The 25,032-nt window shown below is 39.6% G+C and overlaps 1 protein-coding gene across 2 annotated transcripts in view; it reads left to right on the top strand.

The window, feature by feature from the left end:
• The window catches only part of CLTC (clathrin heavy chain), a 57,326-nt gene extending 32,606 nt beyond the window's left edge, over positions 1-24,720 (top strand). The window contains exons 8-33 of one of the 2 annotated variants that reach the window (XM_050928763.1): positions 741-941; positions 2,002-2,154; positions 2,697-2,819; positions 3,291-3,428; positions 3,926-4,090; positions 4,257-4,437; positions 6,141-6,304; positions 8,205-8,330; positions 9,063-9,205; positions 9,723-9,957; positions 10,552-10,674; positions 10,798-10,943; positions 11,229-11,412; positions 11,947-12,139; positions 12,779-12,936; positions 13,249-13,413; positions 13,602-13,709; positions 13,906-14,073; positions 14,402-14,551; positions 15,031-15,162; positions 15,359-15,469; positions 15,735-15,905; positions 16,209-16,430; positions 18,231-18,251; positions 21,748-21,823; positions 23,697-24,720. In XM_050928763.1, the coding sequence (XP_050784720.1) occupies positions 741-941; positions 2,002-2,154; positions 2,697-2,819; positions 3,291-3,428; positions 3,926-4,090; positions 4,257-4,437; positions 6,141-6,304; positions 8,205-8,330; positions 9,063-9,205; positions 9,723-9,957; positions 10,552-10,674; positions 10,798-10,943; positions 11,229-11,412; positions 11,947-12,139; positions 12,779-12,936; positions 13,249-13,413; positions 13,602-13,709; positions 13,906-14,073; positions 14,402-14,551; positions 15,031-15,162; positions 15,359-15,469; positions 15,735-15,905; positions 16,209-16,430; positions 18,231-18,251; positions 21,748-21,823; positions 23,697-23,821 (3,882 nt within the window). In that variant the 3' untranslated portion in view covers positions 23,822-24,720. The remainder of the gene's footprint in view (positions 1-740; positions 942-2,001; positions 2,155-2,696; positions 2,820-3,290; positions 3,429-3,925; positions 4,091-4,256; positions 4,438-6,140; positions 6,305-8,204; positions 8,331-9,062; positions 9,206-9,722; positions 9,958-10,551; positions 10,675-10,797; positions 10,944-11,228; positions 11,413-11,946; positions 12,140-12,778; positions 12,937-13,248; positions 13,414-13,601; positions 13,710-13,905; positions 14,074-14,401; positions 14,552-15,030; positions 15,163-15,358; positions 15,470-15,734; positions 15,906-16,208; positions 16,431-18,230; positions 18,252-21,747; positions 21,824-23,696) is intronic. The other variant, XM_050928762.1, reaches the window with a different exon arrangement.
• The last annotated feature ends 312 nt before the right edge of the window (positions 24,721-25,032 follow it).

Genomic DNA, 25,032 nt, shown 5'->3' with positions numbered 1-25,032 from the left:
CAGACTAAGTTGAAGGAACAAAGATAAGTGGAGAGAATAGTACAAGACACAAGCGTAGTAATCTGGATCAAAGTTGATATTGTAGCTGTGTGTTTTATTTAAAAACAGACCTTGCAGGATTAGAGGGCACTAATTGGGTTTAAAGAAAAGGATTATGGGAGTAAGAGGAGTAAACTTCGGCATCTGAAGCTTTACAGTGGTAAGAGATGGGATAAGGGAGACAACCAGCAGCAAAGAGAATATCCAGAGTCCACGTGAAATCCGAAAAGTCAAAGGCTGTAAAGGCTCCTCATGACAGTAGCTGTTCGGACTTTTACTACTTACCCGGTGGTGGTGGTCTTTCCTTTTGGCATCCAGTAGTGCCTGTCGGGCATACCGAACAGCTGCACTGCTTCTAGAATTGGAGTTTTTTACTCTTAGTTATCAGGATAATGTTTTCCAACTAGATGTTAAAGGCATCTGTACAAAACTGTCAAACTAAGGTGGAAACGTTATCTCTAATGTATCTATGCCAGTGCTGGGCTTGTACCAGAGCACATTCAGAAATAGCTTAACTCTTCAATTGTGACACTACAGGAGAAAATGCCACTCTCGTTAGTGTAGCTACTAACCAGAGCAGGTGAAGAAATAGTTCAAACAATTCTTTGAATATGTAAGATCAGACAACCTACAGGACTGAAAACTAAAGTCACTGGGTAATGGAACTGGTGAATAAAATGCATCCCCTAACTCTTTGTAAGGGAATCCTGCGTACTCCAGACACCATACGCCGATTCCAGAGCGTTCAAGCACAGCCAGGTCAGACGTCTCCCTTGCTCCAGTACTTTGGAATTCTGCTAGACCAAGGTCAGCTGAACAAATATGAATCCTTGGAACTCTGCAGGCCAGTGCTTCAGCAGGGACGCAAACAGCTTCTGGAGAAATGGTTAAAAGAGGATAAGGTAAAGCTGCAGTGCATGTGATTTTTAAATAATCTGGGGTAATCTGTACTAGTAACAGTCATGTCATGGCCACTGGAAGGACTGAAACCTATATCCTGCACAAAAATCAGTAATGTGACTTTGTGGGATGTTTGGTGGTAGAATATTTTTTTTTCCACCCCCTTAAATGTAGGACAGACAGTGTTTCAGTGTAAACAATACATCTCCATGATACTTTTTACATTAATCTACTACCCACTGACTGACACTGACAACTGTTTCTACTTCCGAAGGCTCAGGGCGGAGTCAAGGCGGGAGTGTGTGTGAAGAATATAATTTAAGTGTCCCTTCAAAGACTTCCCTCTTCCCTATTTCTGAGCAACTTTTTATATTCAAGGCCCTTGTCATGCTTACTGTGACTCATGCTATGCTGTGGGCAGGGACACTCCCCCCCCCCCCCCCGCCCCCCCAGCCACTCCTTAATTAGCTGGAGAGATGACACTAACTAATGATGTAAGCCAGTCCTCCTCACAATGCTGAACAAGTACACTCTTGCCCCAATTTAGAACAACCAGAACAAGAATTTTAATGCAGACCTACTGGATCATTGCCAGTTGACTCTAATCTGACTCTATCAACTGAGATTTTTATATAAATCTCACTTAGTGGTGCTAATCAAACCTGGAGGAGGATAGAGGGAATAAAATCCAAAGGCAAACTGAAAAATGATCCAGTTTATGCTGAAGTAATAAGGATACACAAGTGTTCCTTAATCCTATCATAGATTGATATTTAAGGGAAGTAGCCCTGAAATATTTTTGTAATGCTAAAACTTGTAATAACTTTGGCCCATGAACAATGACCAACTAGGATGCATTTTTTCATAAAGCAACTTAACAGTTAAGTCCATAGTTACTGGAAAATACTTTGACATCTCTTCAACCTGCTATATGTATATATGAAAATTGTTATCCCAGCACTATCCATGAATGCTCCTTTAGACCTAGAATATGTAGCTCTGCCTTCATCCAGTCTACATTTATTAAAATGAGTTATTCTTAACTATATTCTTTCTAAACAGTTGGAGTGTTCAGAAGAATTGGGAGATCTAGTGAAGTCTGTGGACCCTACATTGGCACTTAGTGTCTATCTAAGAGCTAATGTTCCTAACAAGGTCATTCAATGTTTTGCTGAAACAGGACAAGTCCAGAAGATTGTTCTGTATGCTAAGAAGGTGAGACTGTGCTAACTACATAGCAATAACATTTGAAATTGTAAACCCTATTGCATTCAGGAGCACAAATTAAGGGGAACTGCTTGGGTTTAAGAAACAGACTTAAAGCAAAACTTCCGAAATATGCTAAATTAGCCACTTTGTTTTTTTAAAAGGTGTTCCACTATGAGATAATTTTGTTCTCATAGGATATCTATTTTTCCAGAACATTTAGCTATATATGAAATATTGCATTCAAGACTATCCTTTTAATTGAAAACTTACACTTTGGTCTGCTACTTAAAGGGGGGTATGTGGCACTCGAGTTAAAATCTTGATTGATCCACTGACAGATCTTGGGCAACATCTCCATGCTTGTCTACCCATGTAGCTCTTTTACATTCCCCACACAGATGGGAAAAGTGCTTTGAGATATAAATGAAGAATCTACACTCATTTGGATAAGAACTGATGCTTTCATGTAGCTGCTCCTTGGCTTTGTATCAAACTTTTTACTTAGCTTCTCTTGAAGCACTAACTCTTGATTGTGGCTACTTTTACAGGTTGGATATACTCCAGACTGGATTTTCCTGCTGAGGAATGTAATGCGAATCAGCCCTGACCAAGGACAGCAGTTTGCTCAAATGCTAGTTCAGGATGAAGAACCCCTTGCAGATATCACACAAGTAATAACTTCTTAAATACCTTGCAAATCTTAAGACTGTTAAGCAAATGAGTTGGGATTCATTCTTGCCACTTACAGCTGCCTGTGGAGAAAGTCTATTAAATTGCCTCCTGAAGATGTGGCTTTTCAAAATTAAATTTTCTAACACTGAAAAGCAATTTAAATAGGTAAGCTAAGCTTGTTTCAGCAGTGTTTCCAAGAAGTGATAGCTCAGGTACTTGGCTCTGCCTTGTGAGGTTTCAAGCATAACCTGTTAGTTGAAATTCCTTGTTCTCATGAGGAGGCAATCATACTCTTACAAGAACATGAGATGAGTGCTCCCACTGTCTGGGATAATACTAGTAAAATCAAGCTAGATCTCATGACTGCATCTAAACTTTCATATTTAGAAGTAAACTTGTTCACTTCTTGAAATGGAATGTTTTAACTTAAAGTAGTACTGCAGTTCTAAACTTCTTTTTTACCCCTCCAGATTGTGGATGTTTTTATGGAGTACAACCTAATTCAGCAGTGTACTGCCTTCTTGCTGGATGCATTGAAGAATAACCGCCCTTCTGAGGGTCCCCTACAAACACGTTTACTTGAGATGAACCTCATGCATGCACCTCAGGTATGTCCTATAGATGTCCTCAAACTCAGTTGAACAGGTTTTTGTATCTTGTAGCCAAACTTCCATCAGCATAGGTATAATTTTAGAGGACATTATAGTAGCTTCTGGGTTTCTACTTAGCTTAATATGTGACTAGATACTGTTTTCACTGAGTTTAAAATGTAACTTTTTGCCTAGAACTAATTATTTAAAAAGGGTTTTTTGTTCCCTGTTCTGTAGCTAGGATCTACATATTCCAGGTCTAACAACTCTCATGCCCCCCAAAAATCTGGACCTGGCTCCAAAGTTCATGCCTAGAAACCTACTGTTCACCTTGGCTCTAATTCTAGTATCCTAAGTGATCTCTTTAAAATAGTTACAGGATCTTCTGTAGTTTTAGTTCAAGACTTCATTCTGATTTGGGGTAGTAAGTCTTCCTGACGAGTCATCATGCATAATCCAATGTACAACTCCAGAACTAGAATAAACTGTCTTGTTCCAACTGTCTCTCTTTATAGGTTGCAGATGCTATCTTGGGAAACCAGATGTTTACCCACTATGACAGGGCTCACATTGCACAGCTCTGTGAGAAAGCTGGCCTGCTGCAGAGAGCATTAGAACACTTCACTGACTTGTATGATATCAAGCGTGCAGTAGTTCACACTCATCTTCTCAACCCTGAGGTACAGAATCCAAAATCTTATATAGCTTTGGCTAGCTTACCTTCCAGGATCTTAAAATTATCACACTGCTTGCAGTGTATCTTTCAAATTGCAATATTTATGCAGCTTTAAAATTGGTGTGTTAATATTTATATGGAGAATCTTTGTAATCTTCCTATCTCTCTAGTGGCTGGTGAATTATTTTGGCTCCCTATCAGTAGAAGACTCTCTGGAGTGTCTGCGTGCCATGCTTTCTGCTAATATTCGTCAAAACCTGCAGATTTGTGTTCAGGTAGCTTCAAAATACCATGAACAACTGTCAACACAGTCACTTATTGAGCTCTTTGAGTCTTTTAAGAGCTTTGAAGGTAAGATGCAATAGGAATACTTTGTTTAGCACTACTTCACTTTCTTAAACATAAGTATCTATTATACTGCAGATGTAATAGTCTGTATGCTAATGTGTATAGGAGTGTTTGAGTCCATTTGGCAACCTGATAGACATTAGAAAGTTTCGCATTTGTAGGGCTTGTCTGACACTCCAAAAGCAAGAGTTCAAGAAGTCTGTCTAAATCTGCCATTTTGACTACTTCACTGTCCAGTTGCACTCCTGCCATGGAACTTCTTGGGTAAACTATTTTAGTTAAGTAGATTCTTGTTGGAGGCCTTTAGAACAGGGACTCCTAAAAGGATCTCCATAGGGACAAGGGCAGTGTGTGTGTGTCTGCATCAAATTTGTATACTTGAAGTAGCTGCCAGCTCTCCTACTGTTTTTTAATGCTGTTCTAAACTGTCTCTACTGGTGGCTATTCATATTTAGAGCTTAGTTCTATATATTTGTATCTCCTCTACACTCTCACCCTCTTGGTAGGTAGTTTAGCCATTCCCAATCTATTTTTCAGCCCTTTCTGACTGAATTTTTATCCACTTTCAGCATCTATACGGGGTGGGGGGGAAATATCCTAAATGGCGTAAGTGGTACTGCAGATTTTGATTAGCCTGTTGCAACTCCCAGTGGACTGTTGGGATAGGAATAGATGGAGACATTAGCTGTTGGAAAGCTTTTCAGTCTGACTTTCCTTGTATAAGGGAATATCTTGCCTTTGCCATATAGGTGAACAGGGTCCCCTTTCAAAGCTGCTTTCTGTGTAAAAGCCTGTAGCTAAACAGCATTGCCCAAAAACTCACTATCAAGCATTGGCCTTTTGGCCATTTGTTTCAGGGAGACTTAAGCTTTCTCGCACAAGTATTTTTCTTAAGTGACATGGCAGTTGCTTTAATGCATGTAATTGTTAAATAACACTTGACCTTAATCCATCTTTGTGTGGCCTGTAGCTAGCTATCACTGCTCTGCTCAGCTCTACACTGCATTTGAGGGAGGTCAAGTAAGGAGTGTTAACTGTTTGCACAGCAGGATCAAACTTTGTGCAAGAGACATTAGATACATGGCAAAACTGAGCTACTGAATATTGCACACTTATAAATGTGTACCTACCAGGGAGCATCTTGGAAGCAGAGCTGCTTAATACTTTTCCAAAGTAAGACATGTATTCATCCCCTCAACTGCATGGGGAAATTAGAAATGGAAGTGAATGTGTTTCAGTTGGCATACTTGGACCATGATTCAGCCACAGCTTGAGTGTAGAGGATCAGTGGCGGCCCAAAGTGAAGGGAGGCATGACTCTTCCTAACCAGACTAGAGTATAAAGCTTCAGTTACTTGTCTGGAGCAGATGGACTTGTGTAATATATGCCCTAGGGAGAGGGATGATTTGTGACTTTGCTATTGCTTGCATTGCTCCAAAGAGCCTGAAACTCCCTTCTGTGCATGCCGTCTCAGTTGCTGAAGAAATTACAGTACTGCACTTCAGCTACATTTCCACTTCTCTGTGTGGTGGTCCACCCACTGTTTAGCTTCTCCAGTTTAAATATGTCTACTTGGGTATCCCATGGCTACTCTGTTGCAGTCTGAGACTTAGGAGAAGTCCTTTGAGCAAACTGTATCACATAATCAACTTTGTCTTCATACCAAATAAAAATCAATTAATATGGAGTCTCTTGTTTTCCTTAAGGTCTCTTTTATTTCTTGGGCTCAATTGTAAACTTCAGCCAGGACCCAGATGTGCACTTCAAATATATCCAAGCTGCATGCAAGACAGGGCAAATTAAAGAAGTAGAACGAATCTGCAGAGAGAGCAACTGCTATGATCCAGAACGTGTTAAAAACTTCCTCAAGGTAGAGTCTGACTAGCACTACAGTATTTTTCTATTTTACAGCACGATTGCTTGTTACTTATCACTACTTAGTGATGTAACCTAATGGGAGTAGGTATCTTGAACAGAAACTCTGGATTGCACATACACATATGAAAGTCCAAAACAAAGTTCTTAATCGGTCTCCATATGAGAAACATTCTGTAATATAGCAAAGATGAATGCTGTTCCTCAGGTCGCATGTGCATCCATAAGTCAGCAGATACTATCTGTATTGGAGGATACTGCTGAGCCAGTCTGTGTTTCCTAGCATCTTGGAGGTGGACACATTGAATAAACTTAACTTCAACATACAATGCCAGTTGAATTTAATTACATGAGCTATGAATGGAAAAAGTTGTCTCCTTCCCCTCCCCGCCCCCTCGCAAATGTTGTAATCTCAAATCCCATTTCAGTTTCTTACTACTACAGGATAACCATTCTGTGAAAATGAGTACTAGAGAACTAGTGGTATCCATAACCTGAAATCAGAGCAAATCTTCATACATGGCATCTTTACATCCTCAAACCTGAAGTTGAAAATCAGTAGCCAGTTGACATTGTTACACTGTCTATAGACATGTCAGTCAATACTGCTAGCTAAGGTTGTTTCTAAACAGACTTGCCAGAGAATCAGCCTTAATCTGGGAACATTTCCTGCCTTCACATTTTTTCCTGGTTGTATAGCCATTTAGTGGTGTGTGACAGCAAAATCTATTAAATAACATAATACACCTATTGCTACTTAACACTTCTCACATCTGTTGTGCAGAAAAACTGATTAATGTCCCAGAAGATAAACTGTGAGAGAAATGTTGCTATTATTGGGGGAAGGGTTTTGTGTGTAACTCAGCAGTCTTTCTATTGACAACACATTATCCTCAATGAATGGCTACTGTGTCAACAAATTCCTGATGGAAGCTGTTGTTTTTTGTGCTGTTCCTTGTGTCTGTGGAATGTGCAGGACATGTACCAGGTAAATCCGCCCCCGATTAGGTCTCCCCATCTGTCAACTCCTTCATTGTCAATTTGTATGTAGAATTACATTCTGGGATGTGCATGTTAAACTACTTTAGTAGCTGGGTCTGACAAGGCTGATTCTTCAGGGTACTCTAAACGTACAGTATTTGGCTCCCACTCTAGACATGTTGCCCTTTGCCAGATAATTTTGGGGCATTCATTCCCAAAGGTCTTTGGACATACAGGCTACTGATGCATGCTCTGATTTTTTTTTTTTTTTTTTTTGACCTCTGCAGTCACAAGTAAGTGATGCAACAATGTGGTAGTTGGGTAGGTTCCTGAGATGGATGTGACTCTGCACAGGTATCCTAGTTAAACTCTGAAACAGTGGGTTCCTTGCAGATACCAGAGATTCTTCAGATTAAGGTGTGAGGTGAGAAACTAGCTCAATCATGCATATCTGGTCGTCTCACACATGACTGAGACCATATCATCCTTAAAATGGTTCTGTTAGACTCCTGTTGCGATCCCAGAGTGTTAATCCTGCACGCTGAACACCAGTGGCAGTTCACACGTGCTGAAGTATAGCTTAGATTCGTAATACTTGTTGTCCTGTGTTGTAAAGCTGTTTTGTAGATGTGGGTGTGCCAAGGACTAGTGACTGACATTTCAGATGGGTTTGTGCTTTAGGTATTATAAACTGGTGTAAACCTTGACAATTCACTGTGTGCATGGCTTCAAAGAACTGGGAACAATAGTAACATGCTGTCAGGTAAATTAATATAGGAAACCAAAACAGCTGAAATTTAAACAGTAAACTATCTCTGAATCACAGACTGGTCTCCTCCTCAGACTTGCCTCATTTATTAACTCTCTCCAGTTTTAATGTAACTCTCATAGCTCTGCTTTTTTTCTTTTTGCAGGAAGCAAAACTGACTGACCAGTTACCACTGATCATTGTATGTGATCGCTTTGACTTTGTCCATGACCTCGTGCTGTACCTGTATAGAAATAACCTCCAAAAATATATTGAGATTTATGTTCAGAAGGTAAGAGCCAAATGTCCAGAAGGACTTAAAAGCTTCTGTCCAAATGGCTTGATACAGTCTCATCCAGTTTCTTTTCACAAGGACTGTCCATAGCTACAAACACATGCAATACCAACACCACAAAACTCATAATCTAAATCACTTCAAACCGACTTCCAAGTTTGCTATCAGAATTGGAGAGGATGTTAACCATGTAACTTCCTTTGTGCTCTCAACAAATAGCTATATAATCTCCTATGTGATAAATTGGTTCTGCTTCTGGCGACCTTAGTATTGAAAACAGACCCTAGCAAAATATTGTGATTTGACTCTTCATTATTTATTCCTTCTGTTTTGTACAACAAACAGTTTCCCTTCCATGAAAGCTAATAGAGTTGCTGCATTTGAGGGGAATGCCACCATGGCCTAACACACCTTTCTTTCCCCATAAGAATGAGAATAGCACACTACATAGTTCACTTACTTAGCCCTGTTGCTGAAGTCTGAGGAAGTTGTAAGTTCTTGCCAATCTTCACATGATTGAGGCAGATGCTTTGGATTTCTCAACTGGTCATAGTCTTCAGGAGCTTGTCTGGAGTCCCAGTAGGGAAAATGAAGCAGGCCCACTTGAAGCTGAACAATATTCTAGCAATTCTCATTCATGGAAATGGATTTCTCAGGGAAGGAAGATGCAATACCTCCATGGTTTGGTACTCCAATTTGTCACTTGAGTAAAGTGTTCTTGTTGCTTAGGTGAATCCAAGCCGTCTGCCTGTTGTAATTGGGGGATTGCTTGATGTGGATTGCTCTGAAGATGTGATAAAGAACTTGATCCTTGTTGTGAGAGGTCAATTCTCCACTGATGAGCTTGTTGCAGAAGTAGAAAAAAGAAACAGGTATCCAACTCCACAAATAACAGTCTCTGTACATGGTTTTGAATTGGGGCTAATGTTTCTGTTCCCTCAGAATAAACTTTACCAATTTCTGATTGTTAGGCCCTAGGCTTTAACCACAAGCTATCTGAAAAGGGGAAAGGGTTTAGACCTTCATTAGGCTACTGCGTTTACAGTGATTTTAAATTATAAAAGACAAATTACAGCCTTGTGACAAGTTTCTCCCTTAGCTTCCAGTAGTGTCCTATATGGGACACTGGGGAGCTAATGGAGAAGAATAGGTTATCTTTAATTGTAGACTCTTGAGGTGCATCTGGATGCTTTGGCATTGCAATTAAGACTTAATGGAGGTAGCTTTGGTTTTTGGCATTCAGCTAATTTGATAGCTTTCAATAAAGAAAACTATAGATAAATACTCCTTCTACCATTGTGTGTAATGCCTTCAGGAAGAAACTGGGGAGGTTTCTGGGTTGGGTAGATCCTGCAGGTTTGTTTAATAAAACTTATATTTTTGTTCTAGGCTAAAACTGCTCCTTCCATGGTTAGAAGCAAGAATTCATGAGGGTTGTGAGGAACCTGCTACTCATAATGCACTGGCCAAAATCTACATAGACAGCAACAACAACCCGGAAAGATTTCTGCGTGAGAATCCCTACTATGACAGCCGTGTTGTGGGGAAGTACTGTGAGAAGAGAGATCCTCATTTGGCATGTGTGGCTTATGAGCGTGGGCAGTGTGACTTGGAGCTTATTAATGTGCGTATATCCAGTGAGTTCAGGGAAAATGGGGTGGAATCGCCCACAAAGTAAAACTACTTGAGTGATCTTGGAAGAGATTTTATGCATTATTGCAACAAACTTTAGCTTCAAAAGCAGAAGTTACAAGTGGGAATTAACTGGCATAAGTATAGCACCATGAACTTTTTAAATGTTAAAAAAAAAAGGCATGTCCCTGTTTAATCAGATTCATTTAGATGAAAAAGTAAACTCTTCCAAGGATCTGATCCAAATTTGAAAGCTGTGAGATTCCTTTGAACTACCACAGTGACAGTGTGTTGTGGAAAGTCCTCAGATTTCTGGTTTAAATCTTGAAATGAGCTTTACTTGCTGCCAAATTCAAACCACATAATTAGAAGTTAACTTGTTTTCCCCAGTCCCAAGATTTGGAGATAAACACTAAAAAAAAAAAAAAAGTGCTCGTCGAAGTATGTTTCACCCTGGCTTAGCACAAGGGGTTGTACTAGATGACCTCTAAGGTCCCTTCCATCCTTAAATTTCTATGAATCTATTAAAGATTTGCTTTAAGTAACTTCAGATGACTTCACTTATCTACTTTTTTTTGTCATTTAGGTATGCAATGAAAACTCCCTTTTCAAGAGCCTCTCACGTTACTTAGTTCGCCGTAAGGATCCTGAATTGTGGGGGAGTGTACTGCTGGAAAGCAATCCTTACAGAAGACCACTTATTGACCAGGTATAGTCTCCCTCAAACTTCCTAGTACATGTAACATAATGACAGAACAAGCTCTAATTGAAGGTGAAATATTTGCAACTTGCTGACTATAGCTTCTCCATGGCTTGACTTTTCTGTCTATAGGTTGTGCAGACTGCATTGTCTGAGACACAGGACCCCGAAGAAGTGTCTGTTACTGTAAAAGCTTTCATGACTGCTGATCTTCCCAATGAGCTCATTGAACTGCTGGAGAAAATAGTTCTTGATAACTCAGTGTTCAGTGAACACAGGTGGGTAAAAAGTTCTGAACCATACATAGGAAGCTACAATAAACTTCACGGAGGCCATCTAGCTCTGTGCTGGGGCTTGCTGCAGTAAAAATTCCAGCTGCTTTGGGGAGTAAACATAATTTTAGGTTCACTCTTTTTTTTGGTTTGGGGATGAGAGTTTAGAATGGGGAAGTTCTTGGATTTGAGTTTTTCACACAATATTCGCCTCTAACAATAGCCAGTGGATTTTATTCCGTGAAGTAACTGACTCAGCACTCATTAATAGCCTTGTCTATTTCTTACTAGGAACCTGCAAAACCTCCTCATTCTCACAGCTATTAAAGCTGACCGTACTCGTGTCATGGAATATATTAACCGTCTGGATAATTATGATGCTCCAGATATTGCTAACATTGCTATCAGTAATGAGCTTTTTGAGGAGGCTTTTGCCATCTTCAGGAAATTTGATGTCAACACTTCAGCTGTGCAGGTATCATAAATTCTAGTCTGATTCTCCAATTAGGAAATCTTGAAGCTCTTGAGACAGCATAAAAGCCTGAATGGTGGAGTGTGCTGCTGGCTCTGATGTGCATCTTTTTTGAAGTGGACTACCAGCAGTAGCATCCCCTTCCAAAGATGGCAGCACAGTCACCTTCCTATTGCTTCCTGGCTTATCTAGTTTCTGTCTCTTTCTACTACTGAAATTTGGTCTCAGCTTTGATTATACAAGCCTTGAGTGTTGAAATCAGAGCTACACAGCTGCATTTAGACTTCAGCCATATTCTACTTATGCATTCTTAGACTTGCCCCTTAAGTTTCTTTCAGAAGGTGGAAGACAAGTTAGCAGTTATTGGGAGAGTCATGCTGAGCATTAGTGAGACTGGATCTCAAAGAACCAACAAAACTTGATTACTCTCTGGTCTAAAGGGAAAAAACAAACTAATGTGTTGGGTGCAACCCATTAGTTGTCTTAAAACCTAAGATTAACTTTCTGTACTGATGGTGACTGATGCTATTTCCTCAGGTATTGATTGAACACATTGGAAACCTGGATCGTGCTTATGAATTTGCTGAACGCTGCAATGAGCCTGCTGTGTGGAGTCAGCTTGCTAAAGCCCAGCTTCAGAAAGGGATGGTAAAAGAAGCAATTGACTCCTACATTAAAGCAGATGATCCTTCCTCTTACATGGAAGTTGTTCAAGCTGCCAATGCTAGCGGTAGGTTTTCCAGTTTATCTTCTAACTGAATCTTCTGTGCTGTTCTGGTATGTTCGGATATCTGAAGTTTAATCGAAGCATGTCAGCCATTAGTCATTTAAATGAAACTACAGTCTGTTATGAGTAGCACTAAATTCTGCTGAACTAGAGAAATGTGTTTGATCTTGTGTATGTCTTGTATCATAATACTTAAAATCAAAGAGCAAAAACTCAGGTTGATAGTATCAAATGAATATATCACTGCTAGCTCCTCAGTAGTCTTTACTGCCCTCTCCTGGTCAGCTGTTCTAGCTGCAGAGTTAAATTTTCCCTAGGCTTCTGAATTCTGTGCAGTGAGAATTGCATTTAACAACTCTAACAATAGTAAAGTAAAATGCAAGTTAACTGATAGAGCTCTAACTGTTTCCTGTAGTCAAGGGAAAACACTTAGATCATTGTAGTCTCTAGCATGAGAGGCCGGCCACTCATAGTGGCAAATTCTTTACTTTAGCCAGGACCAAGGTATGTTTGCTACCTGCAGAAATTGTCATTGTAAAACTAACATAACGGAGCAAATGTCCAGTCCTGTTCATTCTCTTAAAATATAGGTGATGCAGTCATGAGAAGTTACTATTTCTAATGTAAGGTTTCTTCACCTAGGAAACTGGGAAGAGCTTGTGAAATACCTACAGATGGCACGCAAAAAAGCCCGAGAGTCCTATGTGGAGACAGAACTCATTTTTGCTCTTGCTAAAACAAATCGTCTAGCTGAGCTGGAAGAATTCATAAATGGACCTAATAATGCTCACATACAGCAAGTGAGTTTCTGCTCTTGGTTCCTTAGCTGTCATAGTAATAGGATTTTGGGGTTCAGCCAACAAGAATGCCAGGCATTTATTGGGTTTAATGCAAGGTAGTTCTTCAAGAAGTCTTAAAAAATACAAATAACTTGAGGCAGAGCTGACTTTTATCTAATAGCTTTTAGCCATGACTAGCTAGTGGCTAGAACTTGCTCAGACTTGGGGATGGATCTAACTTGAGAAATATCTCAGAATAAAATGCATTTGTCACTATAGAAAATTCTATTCGTGTTTTAAGTACTTGAGACTAATGTTTAAACTTAATCTTAGGTTGGTGATCGCTGCTATGATGAGAAGATGTACGATGCTGCTAAGCTATTGTATAATAATGTATCAAACTTTGGCCGTTTGGCATCCACATTAGTTCACCTAGGTGAATACCAAGCAGCTGTTGATGGTGCTCGGAAAGCAAACAGCACTCGAACATGGAAAGAGGTAAATAACCTTGTCTTAAGAGTTCAGCTCAGGAAAATATCCAAAGGAAGTTTGCCTCTGAGATCTTACTGATAGTGGTGTTTAAATCCTAATATACCTATGTTGACAAGACTCTTCCGTATACAATTGGATAGAGCTGTGCTTTTCATAAACAGGACAAAACTTAATTGTTATCCCCTGAATTTCAGGTTTGCTTTGCATGTGTTGACGGGAAAGAATTCCGTCTAGCCCAGATGTGTGGACTTCATATTGTAGTGCATGCAGATGAATTGGAAGAGCTCATCAACTATTACCAGGTAATGAAGAGAACATGTACTAGATACTCCTGATTCTAATGCTACTGAAAGCATCAACCAAAACATACCTATACAGATGCTGTTGTAACTCAGTGTTACAGAATCACCTTTGCTTCAAACTTGGCATACTGTCTTTTATTCATTTAGTACTTAATTTCTTGCTACAGCTGGTCTTTAACTGTACCTGTCTTTTAAGGATCGTGGATACTTTGAAGAGCTGATAACTATGTTGGAAGCAGCACTGGGACTTGAGCGTGCCCACATGGGAATGTTTACAGAGCTAGCAATTCTCTACTCCAAATTCAAGCCTCAGAAGATGAGGGAGCACTTGGAACTATTCTGGTCCAGAGTCAACATTCCCAAGGTAACAGTCTCGAAACTATGTGAGGTGTCTTTAAGTAGTTCTGGACAGCTAATAAAAGTACAAGATTTTCACACTTAATAAAACCACCTGATCTATTAAGCTTCAACACTAATGAAATACCAAGATGAAAGTAAATCAGTGCTCTGAAGTTGTATTGGATTTCAAAGCTGAAAGAGTGCTGAAAGCTATTGATGACAGACCGCAGGTCGAAAACCACTTGCTTGTGTTATGCAGGAGGTCAGACTAGATTATCATGGCCCCTTCTGGCCTTAAATGTATGTATTTGATCTATTAAATTTGTGTTTAAACACTTAAATTCTGTGTACAGGTTCTAAGAGCTGCAGAACAAGCCCATCTTTGGGCAGAGCTGGTGTTCTTGTATGATAAATATGAAGAGTATGATAATGCCATCATCACAATGATGAATCACCCAACAGATGCATGGAAAGAAGGACAGTTCAAAGATATCATCACCAAGGTACTACCTGATCCTGTGAGAGAAGTGCCTCTTTAAAGACAACACAGTTCTGCATGTTTTATTTGTATTGTAGCTAATGGTCTCCTGATTAGAAGCTATCCTAGCTTAAAAACTGGTACTAGTTTCAGCATAACTTTTTCTTTTTCCCCTCTACATCACTATCTTAAGCTTATGTCAGGGACCCTGGATACATGGTAAAATGCCAAGTAGACTTACAGTGCCACAAATGATTGATTGTTTGGATTACCCTTTGAAGATTTCTATGCTATTTGATTAAATATAAAAGGAAATTGAGTACACTGAGCAAATCTGAGATATCTAAAGCAAAATTTCTTAATGCTGGTAGGCATGTTTCAGGTAGCTTTACATCTAATGAAAATAAGATGCTTGTGAACCAGAAAAACCCATGCAGAAAATATATCAACCCCATAGAACAAGTATGTAAAGATCTATTAAATGATAGTTTCTGCTGTCTCTAGGTGGCGAATGTGGAGCTGTATTATAAAGCAATCCAGTTTTATTTGGAATTTAAACCCCTGTTGCTCAATGATCTGCTGATGGTGCTGTCTCCCCGGCTGGATCATACTCGTGCTGTAAACTTCTTCAGTAAGGTAATTTGACTTTATTTTCCTATAATTATGAAAGATTTTACAAGTGGAGATGAAGCATTTGGCTACATTTTAAAGGTTTTTGACTCCAGTTGAGTCAATGACAGTGAATGTTTGTCGCAGATACATCTACAAGCTTATAGTGTGCTATGCTGCTATATTCAGGATTCTCATGTCAAAACTACTTCTTCTCTTAAAGACTAAACAGCTTCCACTTGTTAAACCCTACTTGCGCTCAGTTCAAAACCACAACAACAAATCAGTGAATGAGTCTCTGAATAATCTCTTCATTATAGAAGAAGACTATCAGGTAGGCTTTTTTAAATTTTGTGCCTTGTTGTTTAAAACCTTTCTTTTGTGCATGCTAATTAGTACAGATAACAAACTGGTGTAACTATGCATCCACTAACTGCAATAACAAAGACTGCAGGATTACTTAATATCTGAAAATCAGCTCAAAAGTTTGAGCAAAGGAACTCTGCGAACAGTTCAAACGTTATCTAAAACATAAATTGATTGACCTTTTCTGGTACATGGTTAAGCACTGAGGTTTGACTAGTTCTATCCTAATTCAGGCTCTTAGGACATCTATAGATGCCTATGACAACTTTGACAACATCTCCCTTGCTCAGCGTTTGGAGAAGCATGAGCTGATTGAGTTCAGAAGAATTGCTGCATATCTCTTTAAAGGCAACAATCGCTGGAAACAGAGTGTAGAACTTTGCAAGAAAGACAGACTATACAAGGTAACAGACTGGAAAATATAACACTTAAAGCTATGCAGACCTATGTTCACATGGCTTTAATACTAGTATCTGTGATCCTACCCCCTCTGATAGTATTGCTATAATGCACTTAAGCTGTTTTTGCATCTTGGAAACCTAAATCCCCAAGATAATGTTGTGAGGTGTGGCTTTTTTATTTTGGAATGGCTCATTACTGCTTTGACCAAACTTGGTATGCCTAGCATAGTTCCTGCTCCAGTGTGTTAGATGTGACCTTTTTTTCTTTTAAAATGAGAGGTTCTCTTGTCTTTTTTTTTTTTCTAGGATGCAATGCAATATGCTTCAGAATCCAAAGATACAGAGTTAGCAGAAGAATTGCTGCAGTGGTTCTTGCAGGAAGAAAAGAGAGAGTGTTTTGGAGCTTGTCTCTTCACTTGTTATGACCTTCTAAGGCCAGATGTTGTCTTGGAAACTGCATGGAGGCACAACATCATGGACTTTGCCATGCCCTACTTTATTCAAGTCATGAAGGAGTACTTGAGCAAGGTAAGAGCTATTGCTGTTGGTTGAGACTGTTTTCACCTGCCACTGTTTTCACCTGCCATTGATATTGACTTTCTCAAATGTCTGCCTTATGTTCACTCTTATTTTCTGTTCATTGTGGGCAGGGGGCTTCACTTAAGTGATCCCTGCTAGGAAAAACGAAACACCCCCACACACCCCTAGCTCCCAGTTAGAAGAACCTGCATCTGTAATAATTCTCTGCTCAACATACAGATACTGTGATTCTTGCTCCAAAACTTTCTTCTTGTCGAACTGTTCTTCCCCCTAGACTAGAGAAGTCTGGAAACTACCCACGTATTATGGGTTAGTATGCCCAGATAACTGTGTGTGTGTGCAGGTTTTCCCCCCCAGTGGACAGGAGTATTAGAACAAGATGGTTTTTATAGATACTCTTGAATATACACATCTGCAATGCTCTTAAGTGAAAAATATTTTGGATAGCTCAGCAATTTACTTGAATAATCAAAGGATACAGTGAATTGAAATATGACAAATTTGTAATCCTATCAATCTAGGCTCATTTTGGGGTGAATCTCAGAAATTTAAGTGTTATGAAGCAGATTACTTGAACATATATTCAAGGACATGTGTGGTTCTAATTCCATAAGACAATCAACGCTAGCTTTAACTAGCCTCTTTTTTTTTTTCACTCTTGCTTGCTCTTCTGTTTGAAGAAACTCCTTTATTTTCAGGATGCTTTCCTTCCAGCAGGACTCTCCACATAAATCTGACAGACTATATAAGAAATTTTTTCCTCTGGGGCTTTATGTAGGCATAAACCTCCAGAAAAAGCCATAAGCTATTTAACAGTAGCACCTTTTCACTTTTAGTAGTATTTTCAATTCCAGTGTCACAGGACTTTTCTTGGACAACTCAGCTACACTGACTTTGAGCATTTTTTGTCAATCACTTTCCATACATCTTATTCTTTGGACTCCTGAATTTTTATGATAAAGCTTCTGCAGCTAGGGACTACTAGGTAATCTTACTTTGAGTGATAAAACAGTGATAATGCGTATTTCATTGCACAGAGGATTTGCCCGTTTAATGTTCAAAGGTGGGTGTGTATGGGAGGGGGTGTGTGTTTATGGCCATTCTAAAGCCACTTGTTGCAGAGTTAAACTAGTGCAGAGAATTTTTGGCAGAAAGCAACTGGTGTTAGTGCTTTGGGATACATTTGAAAAAGTTGTTTCTATTAGTGGTTATAAGATACTTCGACATCTGTCCAAACTAATATCAGTGTTAACTTTTGAGTGTGCTAGTCTTGAATTACAACTTCTAGTGCAAAAGCAGCAAAGAATCCTGTGGCACCTTATAGACTAACAGACGTTTTGGAGCATGAGCTTTCGTGGGTGAATACCCACTTCTTCAGATGCATGTATTCACCCACGAAAGCTCATGCTCCAAAACGTCTGTTAGTCTATAAGGTGCCACAGGATTCTTTGCTGCTTTTACAGATCCAGACTAACACGGCTACCCCTCTTGATACTTAACTTCTAGTGCATATATATTAAACCTCCAGTATAAATGTTGTTGTAAAAGGATTTACCTTATTGTATTTTTAGTTTGACTTATCAGTCAATAAGTACTAGTAACCAATACAAACCACAGTTAGCTTTCTGAAGCAGATACTTCTGGTGTTTGTGTTTTACACTTTTTTTGGTCTCTTGTATCATCAATTAACTGTTTCTTCCCTGATTCTTATGTTGCTAATTCTACCATTATATGCTACATATGGAATTTGATTTTTTTTCTAAGCTGCACTTCTGAATTCCTTTGCAGGTTGATGCAATAAAGGAAAAGGTGAAAGTTGATTCTTTTCCATCTTTAAGTCTGGAGGACTAAGTCTAAAAAAACTGCATGAGTTTTTTCCTTTCTACCTTTACTACACTGCTGCTACCGCTTTTTTCCCCAACAATATCTCACTAAAGCCTATGCAGATTAACTACAATAGTTAGAACTGTAGGACAAAAGTAGATACACTTGCTACTAATCGGCTACTAGACTCTTTTCAGGAAGGGCAGAAGGCTGATCAGTTGGATCACAGTCAGAGTACTAATTTAAAGATACTAATGTTGACCAATACTGTGCAGAAGAAATGGACTGTACAAACAGCAGGAATTGATAATAGCCACTTTCTCCACAAAAAGCAGTAACTAAAGCTATTCCAACTCCAGCCAGAGACTCTAGCGTAAACTGAAGTTACGTGCATATTCTTTAGCAGCAATTTTTGCAAACTTAAGGACTGTGATCCACTCTGATTTATTGACTCTTACTAACGTGTGCTGACAGTAGGCAGAATAGATACTAGCTGCTTCAGAAGAGACTTTTCCTCATGTTTCTTCAGGTTTCCAGTTCTTATGGTGCTGCTAGTCTGTTTCCATGCAGTAACTTAAGACTTGCTACAATAGCTTAAGGTTTGTTTACCCTTCTCATGACATCACTTTTGCTCAGCTACAAGCAAAGACTGCCTTCAGGGCTCTTCAGCTTCTTAAAAAAACACAACCTCTTGCTGCCTTTCTTAAAAGAAACCTTGAAACAAGTGGTAATGCTAAAACTTCAACTCTTTTGATGCCTCTCTGGTACTTGCCTATTGCTGCTCAATTATGCCCAGCCTGAGGGCAGATTCCAAAGCTTCTGTCCATCTGTTTTTTCCATACCCTATACCCACTCCCAATTTTCCATGGAACATGAGCCATGCTGGCATAGTTTGTGTAACACTTGTCTGTCAAATGTGGTTGGGCAAAGGGCAAGCAAGCTTATGTAAGTGGCTTGAAGACTAATTCAGTACAAACTACCTTCTGCTGTGTTTATACATCCATCTTAGTCACCACTGGAACTCAAGGCTAACCTGAGTAAAATGCATCACGTAAGGTCCTTCAGCAGCTAGTAAGTGAGGCAGTAAGAAAGCGTGTGTGTGGAAAAAAGGTAACTGAACTGCAGTGTCTGCATTATTAAACTGAGCATGTACAACAGTCATTGCAATTACATCCCACTATCCCTCGAGCTACAAAGCATTTGCTGTGGGCTGTGTGTGGTTTTTTGAGGGGGGGGGGGGAAGCCTGTGTGGCAATCATCTTCAGATATCACTACTTGCTTCAGTACTCTTGCCTCTTTTTCATGCACACATAACACCAAAATAACATCGATTGCATGTTACTACTTTTCCTCTGCAGCTTATTGCAGTCTTTGTGGAAAAGCCTTTTTAATGCAATTTTATTACTTTACTAAAGCACTGTAACAGGGCACTGAACCCAGTGATGCTTAATCAAGTGGTGTATAAGATCACTGTCTTCAGATCTTTAACAAGCTTGTGTTCATAATTTGTTTTTTTTTTTTAAGGAGGCATCTAAACCAGGTCAGATAAAGGAAAGGCAAACATTAGAGACTTAAAACAGAATATTTTGGGCTAGAGGTTAGCCAAATATATGGAAACCTGAAACTTTCTGCTTAGCTGTTGCTGCTACTGCAAAATATCCCACTATCCTATGCAGTGCCTATCTGGATCTATGCTTGAGCATTCCAATACTCCCAGCTAGTCTAGTTAATCCCATTTTTATTCTTGAAACAGACTTAATGTTGAATGAAATTTAAGATTTTTAATGGCATTCTTTCTCTTGTGAATCTAACTGGACAACCAACTTTTCAGTGAGGTGTTTTGCTAATGTCTCAAAACAAGATTCTTCTGCTCACCCCTGACATTTGAGCAAAAGATGCTACAACTCTCAAATGCCAATACTTGTATTTCTGAAATCTATTCTATGCATGAACTGTGGCCTGGTAACTGGGGTCACAAGTGAATGTGGATTCATAAAACCATTAGATTCCATAAATGTAGTTGGTCTTTTCTCTGGATGAAGGACGGCTTGCTTCAGAAAGTTTACAACCGATGCTAGTTCTATGTGCTCAGTTTGGCAACACTTTATTTTTTTTTTTTTTAAATGCTCTCATGGACATCTGGCATGCATCAAAGTTTTGGAGTACCAACTAGGGAAGTGACCTCCTCAGAACTCTGATTAATATCAAGGACAAAAATGTGATCTCTTTTAAAGATGGCAGATTTGACATCTGCGGGTTATGCTCCTTTGAGTTGTCAGTACTTAAGGAGGAAACTTCTGGCACTGACACCACCTTAGTATAACTGCAAATAGTAACTTTCATAGACAAGTCTCCTACGTCTTATGATACCGAAGCTGAAGTTTAAGTCTGTCTCTGTGGTAACTATTATGACTATATATAGCAGCTAGAGGACTCCTAATAAAGTGGTATGGAATAGTTAAATATAAGCAACTTTCCCATTACAAAGCTATAGTTTCTATTTGGAGGGGTGGGGGGGCAGGGAAGAGGAGGAAGACTAGCCAACTAATAACGCATACACTAAGCTCTAATGTGCACCTAACCAGTCTTCAATAGCCCTAACATGATCAGAGTGAAAACACTTTTTTTTTTTTTTTGCTCCAAATATTTATCTCTGATCCACACATCAGACTTAGTCTGTCCTCCATGTGTAAATACAGTGGGAACTCGGCATTTATGCACCTAGGCTCTGATATTCTGCCTTCTGCAGCATGGTTCTGAAGAACTTGCCCCATAGTTTTGACTTTTTGCTTAAGTCAAACTGCATGAGTGAACAGACTGACTTTTTCCCTAGGGCTGTTAGTGAAACTAACCTCTTGATGCTCAAGTGAAATGTCAGATGATGTGGACTGATACTATTGATATTCATAAACTATTCTGTGCCCTTGTAAGAATTTTCTCTTAATAGAAATTCTAGACCTGGAGACGTTTGTTTAATTCAAGGGTTTGTTGTGAATGAAGTGAATCTTATCAATTGCTGCACTCTTGAAGTGTGGTGCCAAATGTGTGTGTACCAAGTTGAACAATCTTATGTTGTCACACTCGATTGACGAACTTTCTCTCTACAGTCTAAAGCTGCTGGAGCACTAAAATGACTCCAGTGAACTTTCCTTACAGTATTTTAAATATGGTCAAGGATTAAAAAAAAAACTAATTGGTTTCCCCAGGCTGCAGAAAATTTGCATGCCAAATTTCAGCCTGGTGTGAGCTTTTACAGCTGTCCTGTAAAGCCTTGCCTTCAAGGGGCTGTTCTCATGGAAATGCAGAGACAAACTTGACTGCAGCAGAGTACCAACATTGCTTCTTTGAATTTGTAAGCAGTGGTCTTTTCTTGAGGGTGGTTAATGTACGTGAAGGCTTTTCCACATCTGCCAGAAAAAATAAGTATCACTTCTCTATAGAGAAAGGTGGTCATTTAATTTTTGGGCCTTCATATTTCCAGGTGGATAAACTGGATGCCTCAGAGTCGCTGAGAAAGGAAGAGGAGCAAGCTACAGAAACACAACCTATTGTTTATGGTAACCTTTCTTTTGATTCACTTATGGCTATTAATAATCAGTGCATTAATGTCCAAATATACAATTATGCACTAAATATTGGTATTGATATTCTTTCCAAAGATCAATGCATTATACTGACAACTCATTTCTTCCTACCCATATCCAAAGAACTAGCCCTGAAACTGGGAAGCTTCTGCTAATTAAGCAGGGTGGTGCTGGTTTGAGACTGTAGTCTGACCAGCAGTGTCTAAATTCTACATTAACTCTGCTTTGGAAGGAATCCAGCAGTTTGTGGTGCTTCACCTCCCTTGTAGGAGGCTGGCTGAAGATTGCATAGCCCTCTCTTAAATCACGCACACACCCCAACCCAGTCAAGGAACTCTTACCAAAGGTAAATATTTATTAACCATGCTCCAGGGGGTTAGAAATCTGGAGTAGTACATGCTTTATTCAGCTTCATTCCACACCTGTCTCCCCTTAATGCCTCCCTCCTGACTCTCTCCATGTTCTAGCTAATCCCCCTCCTAACTGAATCCACCCCAACTAAAAACTAAAAATTGCCACCTTAACACTGTTAACTTGCTATTATAGCATAACATCCTTCCACGTGTGTAGGTATTTTTAATTGTAAGTCTTCTGGGCAAAAGAATGTTTGCCCCTCTGTGCAGTGTCTTGCACAATGGGGTCCTGTTTTTGCTTGGTCTTTGGGCACTACCATATGAACCACCTTTTGTGAAGCAAAATAGAACACAAGTATCAAACTTTGTTCTGCTATGGGAGGGTTGATGATTCAGACTCTGATCTGTGGCAATAACTATAGACAGTCTTGGGTGGACTTCTACATAGACACACACAATTAATACCTAAACTTGCAATTACTGCTTTTAAAATTGGAACATAAAGGACTTTGTCAAGAGAATCTAGGCAGAAACAGTTCTGGGACCAGAATCCTGAGCTACTATGAGTATCTAGAAGACGCAGCCAAGTCCCTAGAGTATACAGTATTGCCTTCCTCACTATTTAATTGGTTTTGCAGTAAAATTGACCAAAGTGGGAGTACACAAAAGGCTGTTACAGCACTTGTGTGTTGGGTGTAAAGTTTAGGCTGGTGCCTGATTGTGGCGAGCCACTATATAAACAGTCCATGACCTAAAGAATGCATAATCAAGACTAATCCAAACTGATCAGGGATTAGAGGGGCTGGGCTAGGACACCGTGTAGGCTAAGGGTGTCTCCACACTACCCGCTGGATCAGTGATCGATACATTGCGTCTCGTCTAGACGTGATAAATCGATCCCTGAACATGCTCCTGTTGACTCCGGAACTCCTCCAGGGCAAGAGGCAGAAGGGGAGTTGATGGGGGAGCCGCAGCTGTTGATCCTGCACTGTGAGGGTGGGAGGGACATCAAAATAAGATGTCGACTTCAACTACGCTATTCCTGTAGCTGAAGTTGCGTATCTTACTTTGCCCCCCCCAGCCCTGAGGTGGATAAACAGCTCACTGCATCATAGGGAAGCAAACTTACTTGCCATTCCATCTTCTGCAATAGATGCTACAAGTAGCTTCTAAAAATTAAAGCAAAGTATCTAAATCCATGTACTTCCTTATCTCTAGAGGATAGCTCCTTTCTAGAGGCGAGGCAGAACATAACTCAAAGGCAAGGGAAGGTAGATTACCAGGGACTCTGTAAAATGTTGAGGTGGCCAGAAATAGCCTGATTTCTGTAGGTAATCTCATTCCCTAAATGTATTCTATCAGCATTATTGTAAATAATGAATTATTGTACATCTTTTCTACAGTTCCGGGAAAGAGTAGAAATGAGGCAAACTTTAGTAGCTAGAGCAGACTGAAATAGTTATAAACAATCATTGTGCTCTTCCCATTTTCAGGTCAGCCACAACTAATGTTGACAGCAGGACCCAGTGTTGCAGTTCCCCCACAAGCACCTTTTGGCTATGGCTACACAGCACCTCCATATGGGCAACCTCAGCCTGGTTTCGGGTACACCATGTAAGGTGCAGTGCAAATCAAGCTGGAGCTAGCATATTTTCTTATTGAAATTCCACCGTCCCTCCCAGCTTCAACTCAAAGAGAAAAGCAAGCCTTTTGCCTGGTGTTCTTGTAACCTTTATTTCATGAAGGACTATGGTTTTTCTAGCGCAAACTGTTTGGATCACACCTATGTTCAATCTTTTTTCACATTCCATGTCATTTAGATTTTACTTTGAAAAGAGGAATAGCTTAAATGTTTTTGTTCAAGTGGGCTTTCTTTTTTGCAGGACTGCTTCTTAACATTAAAACAGGCTGTTGCGGAGATTCCAGTTTGCACTCTGTAGTGTTAAGAAACTCTCAATATTGAATCTTGCGTTTAGTGTATGTGAGCAGCTTACAATATGTACTGTCTATCTAAATGCATTTAAGTCTCATTGTGTATTCAAAGAAAATGCTAAAGCAGAGATTTGTATTTGAACTTGCAAGACTGCCGATGACAGACAACACTAATCAGCATATGCTACTCTGGATTGCATAGCTCTTAAAATGATTAAAAAGTGCATATGGACAACCTTGCCTGATCTTTAAAAATGAGTAAAATTTCCCTTAACCTATGCAGGTTTTCCAGTTTTTGCTTATAGAAACACTAGTTTTGCTCACTCCATATGTAACAGATGACCTTACGTTTGTGCTGTATCCTGTGCTTTTTTTGTGGGATCATTCCATTTGGGAACAGAGCACCATGATTCCAATCTGTATTTACTAACCCTGCCCTGCGGTTTGTGTATGTTGGATATTGTGGTGTTTTAGATCACTGTTTTGAGTGTACAGAAGAGAGAATTCAAACAAAATATTGCTGTTCAGTTTTGTCTGTGCAATTTGAAATTACTCAAATTTAAAAATAAATTACTGGACTGTGGACATCCTGTATAGTGGTGGTTTCACTTGTGTATCTTTTTCTCTTCAAAACTATCTACCGGAATAGTTGGTCTCAATGGTTCACTTGGTGTCAGGGCCCAAGTTCAGACAGCATTCCTAGGTTAAGGGAGGGGCCATCGTCTTAGCAAAACAAACTGTGAGAATGGAGACTATTGGAAAGTGTCTTGCACTGATGGGTTATGCAGTAAATATGTATTAATGCTTTTCCTATAGCAAGGACTCTACCAGACAGTTGAAAATAGCACTTTTCAAAAGTTGGCTACATGTGGTCAGCTACAGCATCTTGACTGGGAG

This window comes from Gopherus flavomarginatus, chromosome 19, assembly GCF_025201925.1.
Source record: "Gopherus flavomarginatus isolate rGopFla2 chromosome 19, rGopFla2.mat.asm, whole genome shotgun sequence".
NCBI classification, from domain to species: Eukaryota; Metazoa; Chordata; order Testudines; family Testudinidae; genus Gopherus; species Gopherus flavomarginatus.
This window is presented reverse-complemented; position numbering and strand designations above follow the sequence as displayed.